This window comes from Lygodium microphyllum, chromosome 10 (genome assembly GCF_053477565.2).
Source record: "Lygodium microphyllum isolate KBCC chromosome 10, Lygodium_microphyllum_v1.1.10, whole genome shotgun sequence".
Classification (NCBI taxonomy): Eukaryota; Viridiplantae; Streptophyta; class Polypodiopsida; order Schizaeales; family Lygodiaceae; genus Lygodium; species Lygodium microphyllum.
In genome coordinates, this window is record NC_141144.1 from 125,622,547 (window position 1) to 125,638,199 (window position 15,653).

General features: G+C 44.1%; 1 protein-coding gene across 1 annotated transcript in view; it reads right to left on the minus strand.

The window, feature by feature from the left end:
* The window catches only part of LOC148030539 (serine/threonine protein kinase HRR25-like), a 46,764-nt gene that overhangs the window by 16,416 nt on the left and 14,695 nt on the right, over window positions 1-15,653 (minus strand). The window contains exons 7-10 of the mRNA XM_087686894.1: window positions 9,027-9,088; window positions 8,876-8,939; window positions 8,723-8,807; window positions 8,512-8,638 (exon numbers count right to left, since the gene is read on the minus strand). Of these exons, the coding sequence (XP_087543020.1) occupies window positions 8,512-8,638; window positions 8,723-8,807; window positions 8,876-8,939; window positions 9,027-9,088 (338 nt within the window). The remainder of the gene's footprint in view (window positions 1-8,511; window positions 8,639-8,722; window positions 8,808-8,875; window positions 8,940-9,026; window positions 9,089-15,653) is intronic.

The following is a 15,653-nucleotide window of genomic DNA, read 5'->3' on the forward strand; positions in this document are numbered from 1 at the left end:
GTCATCTTTTGACATGATATCAGAGCTGGATCTGCTCAAACAGCGGCAAAGATCCTCCACTCCAGTGAAGGCAAAGACCGGATGCAGGTTCGACATCCACTTCTCTTCTTCTTCCGTTGCATCAACATCTCGTTTTTGCAAATTTCAGGTGTTTCAACTTGCTGCCCACACCCCCTTCGCAGAGGACATCTCAGCCGAAGCTGTCCATTGCTGTCTCCATCAGTTGGCGCCTAATTTCCAGCCCTCTTCACACACTTTGGAGCTGATTTCAATCAAGCGACTGTTGTTCCTATGCAGACCTGCTGCCGTATAGCTTGCCACATCATCACAGTCCTACTGCCTACGTTTTTAGTCTTTCTCTCTCCTACAAGCTGTCATGCCTGCGTTTTTAGTCTTTCTCTCACCTGTTGCCTACGTTTTTAGTCTTTCTCTCTCCTCATGCGTTTTTCTACTGGTTGCAACCTCTTACTACTGGTCGCATCCTCCTCCCACTAGCAGCTCACTTCCGACCCTTCCACTACTCTCCTACCCCTTGAGGCATACATTGCAATTCATGCTTCACACTACCCTCACTCCTTGAGGTGGGCATTGCGGTTCATGGTTCATGGTGGCTCACCTATTCCTTCTTCAACAAGGCACACTGGTATCCATGGCTTCTTTACCAACAGATGATCGGACAACTAGGTGCTCCTACTGTGGCATCAAGGCACACTGGTATCCATGGCTTCTTTACCACAACAGATGACCGGACAACTAGGTGCTCCTACTGTGGCATCACCGGACACACCACCGATGCTTGCCAACTTCGACCTTTGCTCCCCATCCCTCCGGAGTATATGTGTCTTCCACCAGGCACTCCTTGTGCCACCTCTCCTTTCTAGGCCACAGAGATCGTTCTACATCGGCTATCAAAGTACTATGCTCAAGGCAATAAGACACATCCAATGCGCACTAAGTCCTTTCGAGCACATGGAGGATTAATTGGCGCTACAACCTCCTAGAGATCGTCGCAATGCCAGCGGCAGTCTTCTCCCACTTATTTTCAGGTACAGTGGTTTCCACGACCTACGGATCTGCAGTCCGCTCCATCGAGAGACAGTGATTGTTTGATACCGTCTCCTCATCAGTCTGCTCCTTCGAGAGATAGTGGCTGCTCGACTCCTTCCTCTTCTTCGGCTACCCAGCCTGCTCCACTGAGAGACAGCCACTGTTGCCCACCTCTTGCTCATTCTGAGCCCTACCCTTCCCCACCCTCAACTACTCAAGTTCGAGAGGCTACATCTGGGAGCTCTTCGGCAACCCAGATACCTTCTTCAGCATGACGACGGCACTTCCCTCGTCATCAGACATTTCAAAGTCCGTGATCCATGAGTTTTTGTATTCCCTATCTACTTCGGTGGGGGATTCAGAGGGGATGTTATTTCTTTGCCCTCAAAGGGGGCATCTACTTCTTCGACTTCAGCGGGGGCCCCTCCACCTCCCACCTCAGAGGGGAAACCTACTCCACATGATGTTCTTCACCCATCCTCTACTTTCTTAGAGGTGGTTGTCTTCGACTAGTCATCTCTTCTATTGATATCTAGGATCTTCAAGTACCACCTAGATCGATACCTCGGAGGTTCAGCCGCGACATGGTGACGAGGCCTTCGTATTCCTTCCAACATGGATGCACGGAGCTAGTGGCTTCTCTCCCGAGGTTGAGTTTCGAGTTCTCCAATTCACTCTATCTACTGTTCTTTACTGCAAGTTCCCTTTCCGGTGGAAATCTTGGATCTTAGGGATTCTCTACATCTTCTTCCTCCTCTTCTCTTCTTGCCTTGGTCACTTGGTTAGCATGGAGCCACCTCCCGGGATGGAGTACGAGCATATCCTTATGGTTCTCGGCACCACACAAAGTCCGACATTCCTCCTATGCATTGCATGTTTTCATCATCTTTGTACTAGGGCGCTTGGGCAAGTGAACAATTTTCCCACGAGAGACACTATTTACGTGGCACCTGCAGCATGAGCATTCTTCAACATGTAGCATTGCATCTTCACCTCACTCTTCTCTTGTTCCCCTTTTTTGGGCACGCAGAAAGTTCTCGGTGGAGATTGCAGCAAGACTCCCAAAGGTGGACTCCTGGATTGTTGGAGGAGACTTCAACAACCTGGAGGCCCTAGAGGACCAGCAATGTAGAGGCAGAAACTACGATGGCATGGTTGGGGAGCAACAAGAGGCATGGGAGGTCTTCCTACTGTCAGTAGAAGCTCGCGATGCTTGAAGAGACCCAGCGTTCCACAAGAGGAAAAGATCATTGGACTTCTCGTGGGGATACAGGTGGCTAGACGGAGTCCTGCTAAAGAGGTTGGATAGATTCTATGTGGGAGTGCGGGGATGCTCTCGCGAAGGTCAGATAGGGCAATTGGCTGGCACCACTTTGTTCGATCATTGCCCGATCCTCCTTACACTTGATTCCCCAACATCTTTCCTAGATACACGATCCTGTCAGATCCCCGACTCGATCTACAGGAGAGAGGAGGTGAAGAGGCAAATTGAGCAGATTTGGATGAGGGAGTGGAGCAAGAGAGGGACCAAATTGCAAAGGAGGTTGCAAAGGTCCTAGCTGCATCGAGCAGTATCTGCCAGGAGGCAGCCCTACAGGCCAAACAATAATGCTGGGAGGAAGAGAGAGCACTCCGACGGGACCTAGCAGCTACGCAGAGATTACTACAGGAGACACCATGGAATCCCATCCTCCACACACAAGAGGTGCACGCACGAGCAACCATCGCCGGCCTAGAGAACAAGCGCTCGAAGTTCTCATTCCACACCTCAGTAGCCTTCTGGACACAGAAGGGTGACACGATGTGCAAGGAGTTCTTTCAGGCACACCAGCCCCGCACCTCAGGAGAGCAAATACACAGCCTTCAGGATCAATATGGGAGGATTCGCTCTAGCCCAGACGAGGTGATGGAGATTGCCACCGACTATTACAAACGCCTCTTTCAACAGAAGACAATCTCAGTCAGAGGACAGCCCTACAAACAGCAGGTTTGCGATCACATCCCATCCCTCGTCACAGAGGAGATGGGACGCTCCCTCCTAGCCCCCTTCATAGAGAAGGAACTAGAGGAGGCTTTCCATACACGAGACAGGCAGAAATGCCTGGGAGAGGATGGCCTCTCTAAGGCCTTCTTCACCACGTACTGGGAGGTGGTGAAGGACCCCTTACTGATGGCCTTCCAGTAGATTTTCACCTCGGGACAGATGCCAGGGAGCCTTTCGGCAGGCCTTATCAATCTTCTCCCCAAAGAGAGGGACCGGTTGAAGCTTTCCCAGTGGAGACCAATCACCTTATTATCAATGGCCTATAAGGCACTGGCAAAGATGATTGGTAGGCGACTACGCCCCGTGCTTCCAGACATCATTCATGACATGCAGACACGTTTTGTCCAAGATAGGAATATCCTAGACAATGTATTCACCTTCTTTGAGGCGACAAAGTGGGCTCAACACAGTGGGCAGAGGCTAGCCATACTACTCTTGGACTTCGAGAAAGCTTATGATAGGGTGGGCTGGGATTTCCTAGAGGGCACCATGGTGAGGTTGGGTTTCCCCCAGGCTTGGATCCATAGGGCCTCCGCACTTTACAAATCGGCCACCAGCAAGGTTCCCATAGGCGGTAGGTGAGGGAGGAGTTTCGGCTGGAGAGATCAGTCCGGTAGGGCTGCCCCATGGCCCCGTACCTATTCCTACTCTTTGCAGAAGCGATGTCTCACTTCCTTAGGTCACATGTGAGCGGATTACGCGGCCTCCGACTTCCAACGAGAGAGGAGACTGAGTTGCTAGACTTCGAGTATACAGATGATACAGCACTCTATATAGAGGACGATGAGTTGATGCTAGAGAGAGTGAAGCTGGCTCTTGAGGTGCTCCGTTCTACAGCGGGAGCAAAAATCAATGGGAAAGTCAGTTGGTGTAACCAACATGCTGTTAGAATATCAAGCTCCCGTTACTCTTCAATTAGTCTATCTTTATGTGTGTGACCGACATTAGCTGGATACAACTGTACACATGTGTGACATTCAATAAGTCCATGTAGTCGGTGACTTACCACAATTAGTCTTGGTTAGTCATACCTATGTGCGTAAGCCTCTTTCAGTTTGTATGATGGAAGAATAATGGACAAAGAACAACAATGAGATGAGGCTCATCTTCCGCACTCCTCTGTCTCTCTCCCTCTCTTCCAACATGGTATCAGAGCTTGAATGCCTGAAGCCTGAAGGCTTGGTAGTGGCCATTTGACATCAAGATATCAGATCTGAAGAAAATGTCATCAAAGGAGACTATGCTTGTAGCCCGTTTTTTTTGCAAAAGCTATATCTTGCTACAGAAATGGTTTTTGGAGAAACGGCCCTGCATCCTTGACCGTTTCGACATGGTCCATAACTTTGCAGAAGAAAGTGTTTTCAAATTTCTCACTTATGCAAACTGGTTGTTTACTACAGTAAACAACAGGTGATTCCAGGACATTGGTGGCTTTCATCCTAACAATATATATACCCTTATCATCATGCATTTGAGCATGATATTAGAGTGTTAAATACTCAATTTTGGAGCTTATTTGCAGACTGGAAACAATGAACTGGTTGTTGTCCTAAATTTGGAAACAATATACCTACAAGATTGAAGTATTTGTGATGCTTATTTGCTAGTGACAAATGCTTGGATCATACCACTTGAGTGGTAGATGCTTTTTGGGATATTGTGAGTGCTTAAAGTCCAAAGTTTGGACTAATTTGTTGTTGGTTATACCAGGGTATTGATTGGTTATTGTCTGCAGGAAGGATACCTATCATCTTCACTTGACATACATGCAATATATTCTGACCGGTTAAACATGTATCAACTCATGCATAGAGTGGCAACTGAATGAGATATTTTGGGGATGTTTTGAGGTCTGAATACTCTTGTTTTAACATAGAAAATATTGTTGATTATAGCAGTGGGCTGGCTATATTTGGTAGTGCTACTTGCATACAATACAAACATTGATACTTATATGGACATAGTTTGTTGTTGCTGGGATGTTTTGCCACTACCATAGAATGTTTTGAATTGATTTAAGCTTGGTTTATGCTTAGTTGACTATATTTTTTAATTATTGGAATAGAGTTTACAGCAAGCAAGTTATCAAGAAAACCGTCTTGAATTGCAAGAAACTATCCTGGATAGCAGGAAAATGATCCCCAACTGTAGGAAAAGGAGTCGAATACTTACAGGTTGTATACATCACTGAATACCTAGCCTGTAACTATGGCAAATGCTCAAGCCACTGACAATATCACTCAAATTGTGGGGGTGCGGCCAGGACCTGTTTTTCGTGATGCAAGCAGGCAGCCCCACATGGCTATATACCCCCCTCCATGGCTTCTTGCCCCCATTCCCCCCAGACCGCCTTGAGAGACTTGTATACATGATGTATTTGTGACTTTATTTAGCTCCAGCTAGTTTATTGAGCATGAGCACTCCGTTGTATGACCATACTAGAGGCCACATTGGCCTTTTCTTTGCCTTTGGTTGTCTCCGAGGTATCTATCTTATCTTCCTTCTTCTTTTTATCTCCCGCATTCTTCTTTCTCTCTTGTTCCTTCTTGTAGTACCTGCAATCAGGTTTCTTGTGGCCCTTCCAACCACAATGATAGCAAGTAATGTCACTCTTTTCCTTTCCTTTGCTCTTGCTCCTGTTTCTGTGTCCTGCATTTGCATTTTTCTTTTCAGCCCTGCCTCTTACATTGTAAGCTCAGTTGTTGCCTTCTCCACTAGATATATGTCTAATTTCTTCATTCAAGATAGAACCCCTACCATCATATGAGAGATTGGGGTTATTGCTAAGTGAAACCACCAAGGTCTCCCAAGAGTCAGGTAGTGTCATGATCAAAAAGATCGCCCTCAACTTATCATCAAAGTCCAAATTTGCATCTTTGAGCTGATTTAGAATCCCTGTAAATGCACTCAAGTGCTCAACTACAAGCTTTGACTCGTCGAGTTGCATATTCACCATCTTGCGCATTAAATGCACCTGATTAACAGGTGTGGTGATCTCATAGGTGGTTTTCAACTTCTCCCATATTCCATAACCTCTATCTAAACCCTTAATGTCTATCAGAATGTCATCAGTGACACCCATCTTTATGTAAGCCACAGCCTTTTTATTTACTATGGCCCAATCTGCATCAAACATTAGTGCGGGTTTATCTTCCTGCAAAGCATCCTCACAATCCTTTAGGAACAAAATGCCCTGCATACGGTCTTTCCAAAGGTCAAAGCCATGACCATCAAACCGTTTGATCTCCATCAAACTCTTGATGTCTGAGCTAGAAGAAGTTGCAGCCATTTTATCACAAACGCAAGAGTAAATGCACTAATCTGCAAAAGCACAAGCTGAACCAACAAAATACACTGCTGTTCTTTCTCAACCAGAAATAAATCTATGCTGTTTGTATATGAAACAGCCACCACACGGGCAAAAATGCAGAAACTTATCAAATTCTGCACAAATCCCCGAAATTTCAAGTCCAAAATTGCATAAATGTCAGCCAATCTGACCCAGCTGAGCAAAGCTTTGCCAATACATAAAAAGCCCCAAATTTTTGGGATCCAATGTCAAGAAATTTTGCTCAATGGAGCAAAATTTTGACTAATTTGGCAAAATCCCCAAATTAATTTGGGTCACCGCTCGCAATGTCTACAATTTCTGACTCGAAAGTCATTGATAGGCATAAACGATGTCAAATCTGGGAAAAGCCCCAAATTTTTGGCTCGAATCTTCACAAATTTGAGATCTATGTCTCCAGCGTGTGAACTCCGCCAAGGAGAAGGAATTCAAGAAAGGATTTGAAAGAAAATAAAGGTTAGGATTTACGAAATGACCGCCGGGGGGGGGACCTGCCCCGTCACGTCTGACGCTTGCCCGCCGGCGCCGCCTGTTGCCTGTCGCCTGCTGCCCGCAAAGGTCGCTTGCCTGTTGCCTATCTGCAAGCCTACCTGCAAAGGTCGCTTGCCTATCACCCACTACCAGTCGACGCCTGTTGGTCCACGTTCCCGTCGACCTGTTTGCATGTTTGCTACCAGTCGATGCCTGCTGGTCCACAACACAAAACATGACTCGTCCATGACACAAATGCTCAGTCGCCCGCCTACTCGTCGTGTTTGATTGGTAAGATGTTGGGAAGCATGCACAGAACCTTAAGCTCTGGTACCATTTTATTGAAACAAGATCAGAACTGAGAGGGATCGAAGTCGAGCAGGAGTCAACGAGTGAGAGAGTGTGGCAACTGAAGAATGAGTGAGAAGAGTGAAAGTACGAGTCAATTAGAGTGTACCAACAATAATGTGTTGGTACACAAAGAATAAAATGTATTTATACTTAGGGCACATAAAGGGTGCATTCACATGTACAATGTGCGTGTACTATACACAAGGGTTACTGGGCCTTTATCCCAACATTTTTTGGCATTGAGAGAGGGCTACTTATTTGCCCCTCATTCACTTTTGTATTTTACATTCCTCCTATGATCCTTTCTCTGAAGGACTTCATGGTGAATCTTCAGTAATTTTTGGCATTAAGAATGGACTACCTGTCTGCCCCTCATTCACTTATGTAAATTCAGATATATCCCTCCAGCTTCATTGGGGTTTCCCCAGCTGCATTTTGTACCTTGTACCCAAAATGTCACTGAGAGGGGTTGTTGAAATAATGTCCAGCTCTATTTTGGGGAAAACCATATTTTCTCTCTGGTGCCCGACTATTTTACGCATGCACATTCGATGTACCCTCGAGTGGTGTCCCATTACTAGCTATTTATAAACAGAGTTTGTACCAAACACACCAGTTAGCAGTCACTTGTATCAATCAGCTGTACATCAGTCTGTCATTCAGTTAGTTAGTCTATCACTCAGCCAATCAGTTAATTGCACAACTGAGAGCTATTGCGTTCAGTTTCCTTTCCGAAAACATGGTAAAATTATGAATGCATGAACAGAGAGCTGGACCCTGTTCCATCATTGATGAGCATTACAACTGCATGCCTACTAACTATCTAGCATGGCAAACACGCATCCAGATCTTGAAACGGTCTAATAAAACCACTCATTATATATCAAATCCATAGTCAAGGCAGACATAACACATTTCACCTGAAAGGTGATCAATCACAACCATAACACCATTGGCCAAAAACTCATCAAAAATTTCCCCTCCATAAAGATATCCATATGCACCAGTAATCAGTGTTTCATGTAAAGAATAAATCAAGAACGATGAATCAAGCATTATTTCCCAAATCTACTGCAAGATACGCCCCATACATCTCAAACACCACCACATAAAATCATTTTGGCTGCTAGAAGAGCAAAGAAGTGTAGCAAAGAATATTACTGCAGTCAAGCAAACTGAAATGCAAATAAATACAAATAAGATTCGAGACATGCGTACTACATTCTCTCGCTAAAAGAAGGACACAAACCTTCACGAATAAACAAGTCCCGGAAGATCCTCTTGAGATAGGCATAATCTGGCTTATCATCAAAGCGTAATGCACGGCAGTAATGGAAATATGATGCAAACTCTGAAGGAAAAGACCTGCACAGTGACTGACAAAGAAGAAGAGCTTAACAACATGACAATGTAATGAAGAACATTCTATTGAGGAAGAAAGGGAATTAGAGATATTTTACCTCAATAGGAGTAGATGTTTTCCTTTCACAAATCCTCTCATATTTCTGTTTTTTGGTTCCAGCTTTCAAACCTTGCCATGGAAGACTGACATTAACAGTATCAGAAATGAACATCACACTATAACTTGAAAGCTTAGAATGGTCCAATTTTACCTTCCTCGCAGAAAATACATCAGCACATAACCAAGGGACTCCAGATCGTCCCGCCTACTTTGTTCTGTGTTTCAAACAAAAGCCTAAGCTGCCAATAGTGCAAGAAGCCAGGTGGATCCCCTTTCAAGAATAGTGTAAAAATAATGGTTACCTATTCCCAAGTGTGTGTTAATGCTTGCATAGCGTGCTGTCCCTGTCAGACTTTTATTGTCCCTGTATTGATATATACTTTGTCAGCACAGCAAATAGTGCTTATGGACCTTGAACACCATCAGACAAGCTATGAGATCCTCCAAAAATGCCATAAAGTTTCAATACATATCAAATGTTTACTGCCAAGAAATATTACTCACTAAGATAAGCTAGTAGAAAGAACAAAAAGAGAAACTGCCCTCTATCATTATCTCCAATGCACTGATTAAATGGGCTGCATCCACACATCCCCAAGGAAACTTTCCCCCCACAAGACAGTATGGGAACCCTCACACACATCCAAGTTTCACTACATTTTGAAGGTGTGCTTGCTATCAATATACTTAACTGATCAGAGAAAGGCAGGTTAGTATCTGACAGAATCAGATCCCATTCACAAAAAAAAGGAAAGTAAGAACCTGCTATGCAACATTATTTGTGTCTACTAGTCTCAAGTGTGTATATAATCACACTTTGAGAATCTGTGATGCCAAATATATTTCTGGCTCTGCAGATCTGAGGGAAAAAAAATCCCCTGGACTAGTATTTCTCAGGATAGAGTTGGTGCAGTCAGTTCTCTCGGAGGGACTTATGCATTTCCTGTCAGTTATTTGGGCATTTGTTTCAGCAGTCACTAGTGTCTGGGCAGTTTTGGCAGCAATTCAGTGCCACTGGGCAGGCTGGGCAGATCCCATTTATTGCAGCATTTATGGCAGCCAGTTTAGTGTGATTTGGGCCAGATTTGGCAGCTCGGCCTAATCTGGCAGCAGTCGGCCAGATTTGGCTGGCCGAACTGCCATATTTTTTGCTTTCTTTTGTGCTATGTACAGCCTGCCCTCCTCACTTGCCTTCAAGGTGTTGGTGAGAGAGATCCCGCTCGAGGAGATACCTTGACAGCCTTGTCTTTCAATCTTGTCCATATGCTTCCGCATTTGCTGCCATATTTTTTGCTTTCTTTTTATGCTAAGTACAGCCTGGCCTCCTCACTTGCCTTCAATGTGTTGGTGAGAAAGATCCCACTCAAGGAGATACATTGACAGCCTTGTCTTTCAATCTTGTCCATATGCTTCCTCATTTGCTGCACTGTGACATGTTGTCAAAGCAGCATAGAAGGGCTGATTGATCATGGGCAGACCTGATTGGGATCGACCGCCTTTCTCCATCTGAAGGTGATAGAGGACGTTCCTCTGACGGCCACTGATGCAATGATGATGGCCCCACAGTCTCGTGACTGGATTTTGAACGATGGACTATGGTGCTTCCCGCCACATTACTCCTTAAGATGAGATTGTTCATATGCGTCCAACGTATAGGCAAATCCTTATAGGTGACAGATCTTCGGTCCCCACCATCAAAGGCAAAGGTGATATGCACTTGATTTCAAATGGGCAAAGCGTCAATAAGCTCAATACAACCCACTCTCTTGCAAGTACATCTGTCGACTTTCCTATCCCCAATACATCATGTGAAGATATGAAATACATTTTCCCGCGAGAATAAGCAACCATGCCATGAATGGATTGCTTGCATGTATCGCTCCAACAATCAACAATCAACAATCAACAAAACTCCATTTTTAGCCCACACGCTCTTTCTAGTCACTAATGCTTGCTCAACAAGGTGCTTTTCCTTGTCGAGCAAAGTGGTGCATAAGGTCTCTGATGATGGAGGTACATGCGAAGGGCCATACTCACCAATCTTCTTGCACATCAACTTAAAATACTCTGATTTGGCTGCACAAAACTAAATGTGATCATGATAGAAAAAAGGTGCCACTGATGTATCCACCTCTTCCTTCTTCTTGGAATCCCAACTAGTATCAAGTGTGCTCTATCTACGTGCAACACATGGCATTGTTGATGCCATGATCGATACAATGCCTACACTAGGTGTGGAGGTAGCACTTCCTGATACTGATACTGATCCTACTTTAGACACATCTAATGGGGATGGTGTCACAAAAGTTGCAAGATTAACTTCAACGTGTCGTGGTCTAGATGCAAGATAAGCTTGTTGACCTACTACACGGTCATGAAGCTCCCTTTGTTTCTCCAAGGACACATTAGGACAAAACTGTACCTCTGAATTTGGCTCATGTAGGAGATGAGCTCGAACCTAATTATGCATAAAAGGGAACAAGTGGCAATTGATATTTCATATTCTAATATTTAAGTAATTTTGAAATTTTAAAATCAATAAAAATTCGAAATAGAAAGCTTGGTTCAATGGATTAACTTGTTTGCTCCACTAGTTTGCTTGTATAGGCAAAGCTTGTAAGTCCATGGTCGAGATCCTCCACCGCTCAATGGGCGGTCAACATTTACTTCTTCACACCATGACCAATCATCGGACCTTCTTCCTCGACCACCAGCACGACGTGCAATTGCAGGCGAGCAAGAGCAAACCGGGAGCGAAACGAGCACACAAGCAAAACAATGCGTAGGCCAACACGAGCAAGAGGATGAGTGGCATGCCATATGGCGTTCCTTGTCCAAAACAGGACAGGGAACATTTCATAGTTCAGGGATGTAGTTCGTGACCGTTTCGTGCCGAAGATGGCGTTTCAACGTGCTGGGGGGCCGTTCTGGCTGTTTCCGATTTCTACTAACTTACATGGACCCATGAGGACAGAGTTCCCTAAGGAGAGCTTGAATTTTATGCTAATTATTGATGATTTTAGCAAGATGACATGGGCGTATTTCTTGGCTCTAAAGTTCAAGGCATTCTCACATTTTAAGGATTGATTGATCCTTGAAGAGAACAGGTTTGGGAGGAAACTCAAGACCCTACGTTCCGACAAGGGAGAAGAGTTTCTCTCCCAATAGCTAACTCATTTTTATGCAAATCATGGCATTCACCAAGAGTTTGCCAATCCGAATACTCCTTAAGAGAATGGCATATTAGAGTGGAAGAATGGCCATGTGATCGAGATGGCGTGGACTATGATGGAGCATCACCAAACACCTCAATGTCTATGGGCCGAAGCTATGGCCACTACTGTCCACATCCCTAATGGATTAGGGGTTTATTTGTGCATCGAAAGCAAAGAATCCAACACAATTATTTATTAAGTAATGGAAAGGTCTTCGCACATGCATGTACATGGCTAGTGTCTAATTCCAATTACCTAATTTTTAATATTTTTTATTTTTACTTTATTTCTTTATTTTTCACATTTTTGTTGTGATAAAAATCTCCCCTTGATGTTAATCTCAAGGATATTGCGATCAATGTTGATCGCTTATGAAAGCATCACCAAGCATTGGATGCTTGGCAAGTCATTTTTCACCCGATGTTGAAGGCAGGGACACTCTAGCAATGTTCAACACGTTATCAAAGGCCCCAACTTGATGGTGTAAGACTCCAACATGAAAAACCCCAAATTTCAAAGAAGAAATTAGAAGAAAGCGCACTTAGAACCTTATCCCACTAATTGAGAAAAGTCAATCGGTCAATCAGACAGCAAAATAGGTAGAAAGACTCATCACCATGTCGTGACATGGCTGAGGCAAAATGAGATGTAGCAGATCAAAACAGTGACAATATGCATGACAAGCAAGTGACGACAGCCAATTCATGAACGATGGACATGACTTGGCAAGACAAATAGCGAGGAGACAAAGGAGATGTTGATGACAGTGTGACGGAAAAAAGGCATGGCCAAGCTGGTGGACTACGTGGCACATCAGCCATAGCATGGATGAAGATCACCGTGGCTGGCTAATGTGTCACAAGGGAGCACAACAGAGAGACAAACAAGATGATGGGTGGGTCAACACACGTGGCTAGGTTGTCAAAGACTTTCCACAAGCTGGAGGGAAAGGGCATCACAGGGCTGCTGAACACACTATTGTTCTTCTTCTTCTTCTTCTTCTTCTTCTTCTTCTTCTTCTTCTTATGCTGAGCAACATGAAGTTGTCGGTCAACAATAGTCTCGCTTTCTTCAGTCGATTCACTTCTCGATCTAATACCACTGTTGGGTATGGAGTTAGCATGTGACCAGCAGGCTGTGGCAAGTGGAACTCCATCGCGGGGGGGAGAGAGAGAGAGAGAGAGAGAGAGAGAGAGAGAGAGAGAGAGAGAGAGAGAGAGAGTGTGTGTGTGTGTGTGTGTGTGTGCTCTTGCACATAAACAAGCTGAAAGAAAGATTGATAATGACAGATGAGATATGTGTAATGAAAGTACGAGTGATAGGGTTTGAATATACAGGTTGATGTATCCACCTACACCTTTGACCCTTATTTAATGCTAAGTGATATAAAAGGTGTTCACACATAAACACGCACTTTTACACACAATAATGTGTGAATACACACGAGGATAAATAAAGCTAATAAGTAGTAGCAAACTCAATGAGTAACAATATATATTTGGCCAACTTGACTTTCAAATCATCCCCTTCCTTAATGGAAAACTCAGGAAGCTCAAAGTCGAGATTGATACATCAAATGCGATCTCACAAAGCATAGAGGTGAATGAGATGACTCCAACACCAAATGAAAGGAAAACATGTTGTAACTGAGAGTGGAACTCAAGAAGCAACCCCTACATTAGCTCAGCATTGGTTGTGGCATTGTGGGTTCACCATTGACAGCTCAAGACCAACTGCTAGATTCTAAATACCCTGAGATTCAAGCACTTATTGCATGAAGTTCGACCAAGTGGTGAAATTCAACCTATTAAAATAAACCTTATTCATGAAGGCATTATTGGCCATAGCAATAGGAGTAATTGTGTTGTAGGCTAGAAAAAGTGGGTAGGGTGGGTAAGGTGGGGGAGTAGAGTACACTTGGGAATTAATCCCAAAGTGCCCACCATGCACATGTGAAGTGTGCACAGTGGATCCAAAAGTGGGAATGGACTGACTAGATATAGACATAGTGACCGCATGAGTAGCCCATGGAGAAGGAATAGGGACACATAGGATAGAGGACAAAAATCCCTACGTGGGAGTGACCCATGAAGTGTGTGATGGCACACCATAAGCAACAAATCGAAATCACTATGTCTGAGAGGCCAATAGATGAGGAGATGAGTGTCCAACGAAAGTGAGGGGGATACCAATCACCACCATCCTAGGGTAAACAAATGTGCTCACTTACGGGTGTGGGTAAGGCATAATGTTAAGGGGTGGCATTCCCCCTGACAATGTAACAAGGTGCATAGTGGCATTTACTTGACGATAGGTGACATGGGATGCAGAGAAAGAGAAGGAACTAGGAGCAAAGATGGAAGACCCAACTCCCACTGTGTTGGATGCAAAAGTGGAGTGCGATCCTAAAATACAAAATGCAAAAGAAAGAGATTCAAGAAATGTGGAAAGGATGAGAGAGAAGTGAGAAAGAGAAATGCCAACTCCATACTCAGAAGAAACATAAGATATAGTTCCAGGTATACCTATAAATGTATATCTACGTCTAGAGCCTCCTTGATTGAAATTGACATACTAAAAATTATCTAGATCTTGCACACCAAAAGAAGAAACAGGAGAGGGTTTTGATTCATAAGACTCAAAAGGATTATACGAACCTGACATGAGGCCTAGCTAAGATGAGGAAGATGGTTCGCTAGTCATTCCAAATGCCATATGCCCTCCTTAATTGGAGAGGTGAGCAACCTCACCAACTGGTCCAGATGTAGTAGAAAAACTGGTAGAAGGAAGATAAGTTGGACCATACTTGTTGAACATGAATTCTTCAAATTGCTCATCTATTATGAAGTCAGGAAAAGGAGAAGAAAGTGAAGGTGAAGGTGAAGGTGAAGGTGAAGCATCATCTTCCTCATCAAGTCCATAATACCTCTACATGACCTCCAGTGAAGATGAAGCAACCTAATAAGACATAATAGGATCCCAAGAAGGAGTCTGAGACATTGTGAAGTTACATGTCGTTCTTATATCTTGCACAAAACCAAGCCTCCACAATACCAAAAGATTGGCAACCTGTCTATTTATGGATGCAGAAGGATCCTCCCAAATTAGGCTTTTGCATGTGGAAAATAGAAACTCTCTAGAATCGCTCCTCGTTTAATAACACTTTTGGTAATTTACATGTTTTGGGGCTGTTTTAAAGAGCTAATCAGTATGTAATGTATTTTTAGCTCAACAGAGGATGCTTCTACAAGAGCAGTTCTTTGAAAAAGTGCACAAGAGGGTGGGCTTTATACACTCATAGCCCTTGCCGTGAGGACTTCAAAGGAGCTAGGGCTGCTTTGGCATGCTTGATATGGACACCAAACTTTGATGTTATTAGGCGGTCTTCTTTGGAAGAAGATGGTGGAGGGACTTACCAATTTTCCTTTGATTTACACTGTTTGCCCTGACAGTTTGGGGCAAGCAGTATAAGCAACTTCATCCATGGGTTCTCTCTCGTAGGGCTTCTACACCGCTCAAGTTGGTTCACATCAACCTATGCGTTCCTATAGGCACGGCCTCCATTAGGAACGCCAAGTACTTAATGTTGATCATTGATGACATTAGCCATTATATGTGGCCTTAGTTTCTAGAGTACAAAAGCAAGGCATACTCTAACTTCTACGATTGGAAGGGGTTTGTGGAAACGCAAATGTCTCTCAAGGTCCAAGGTGT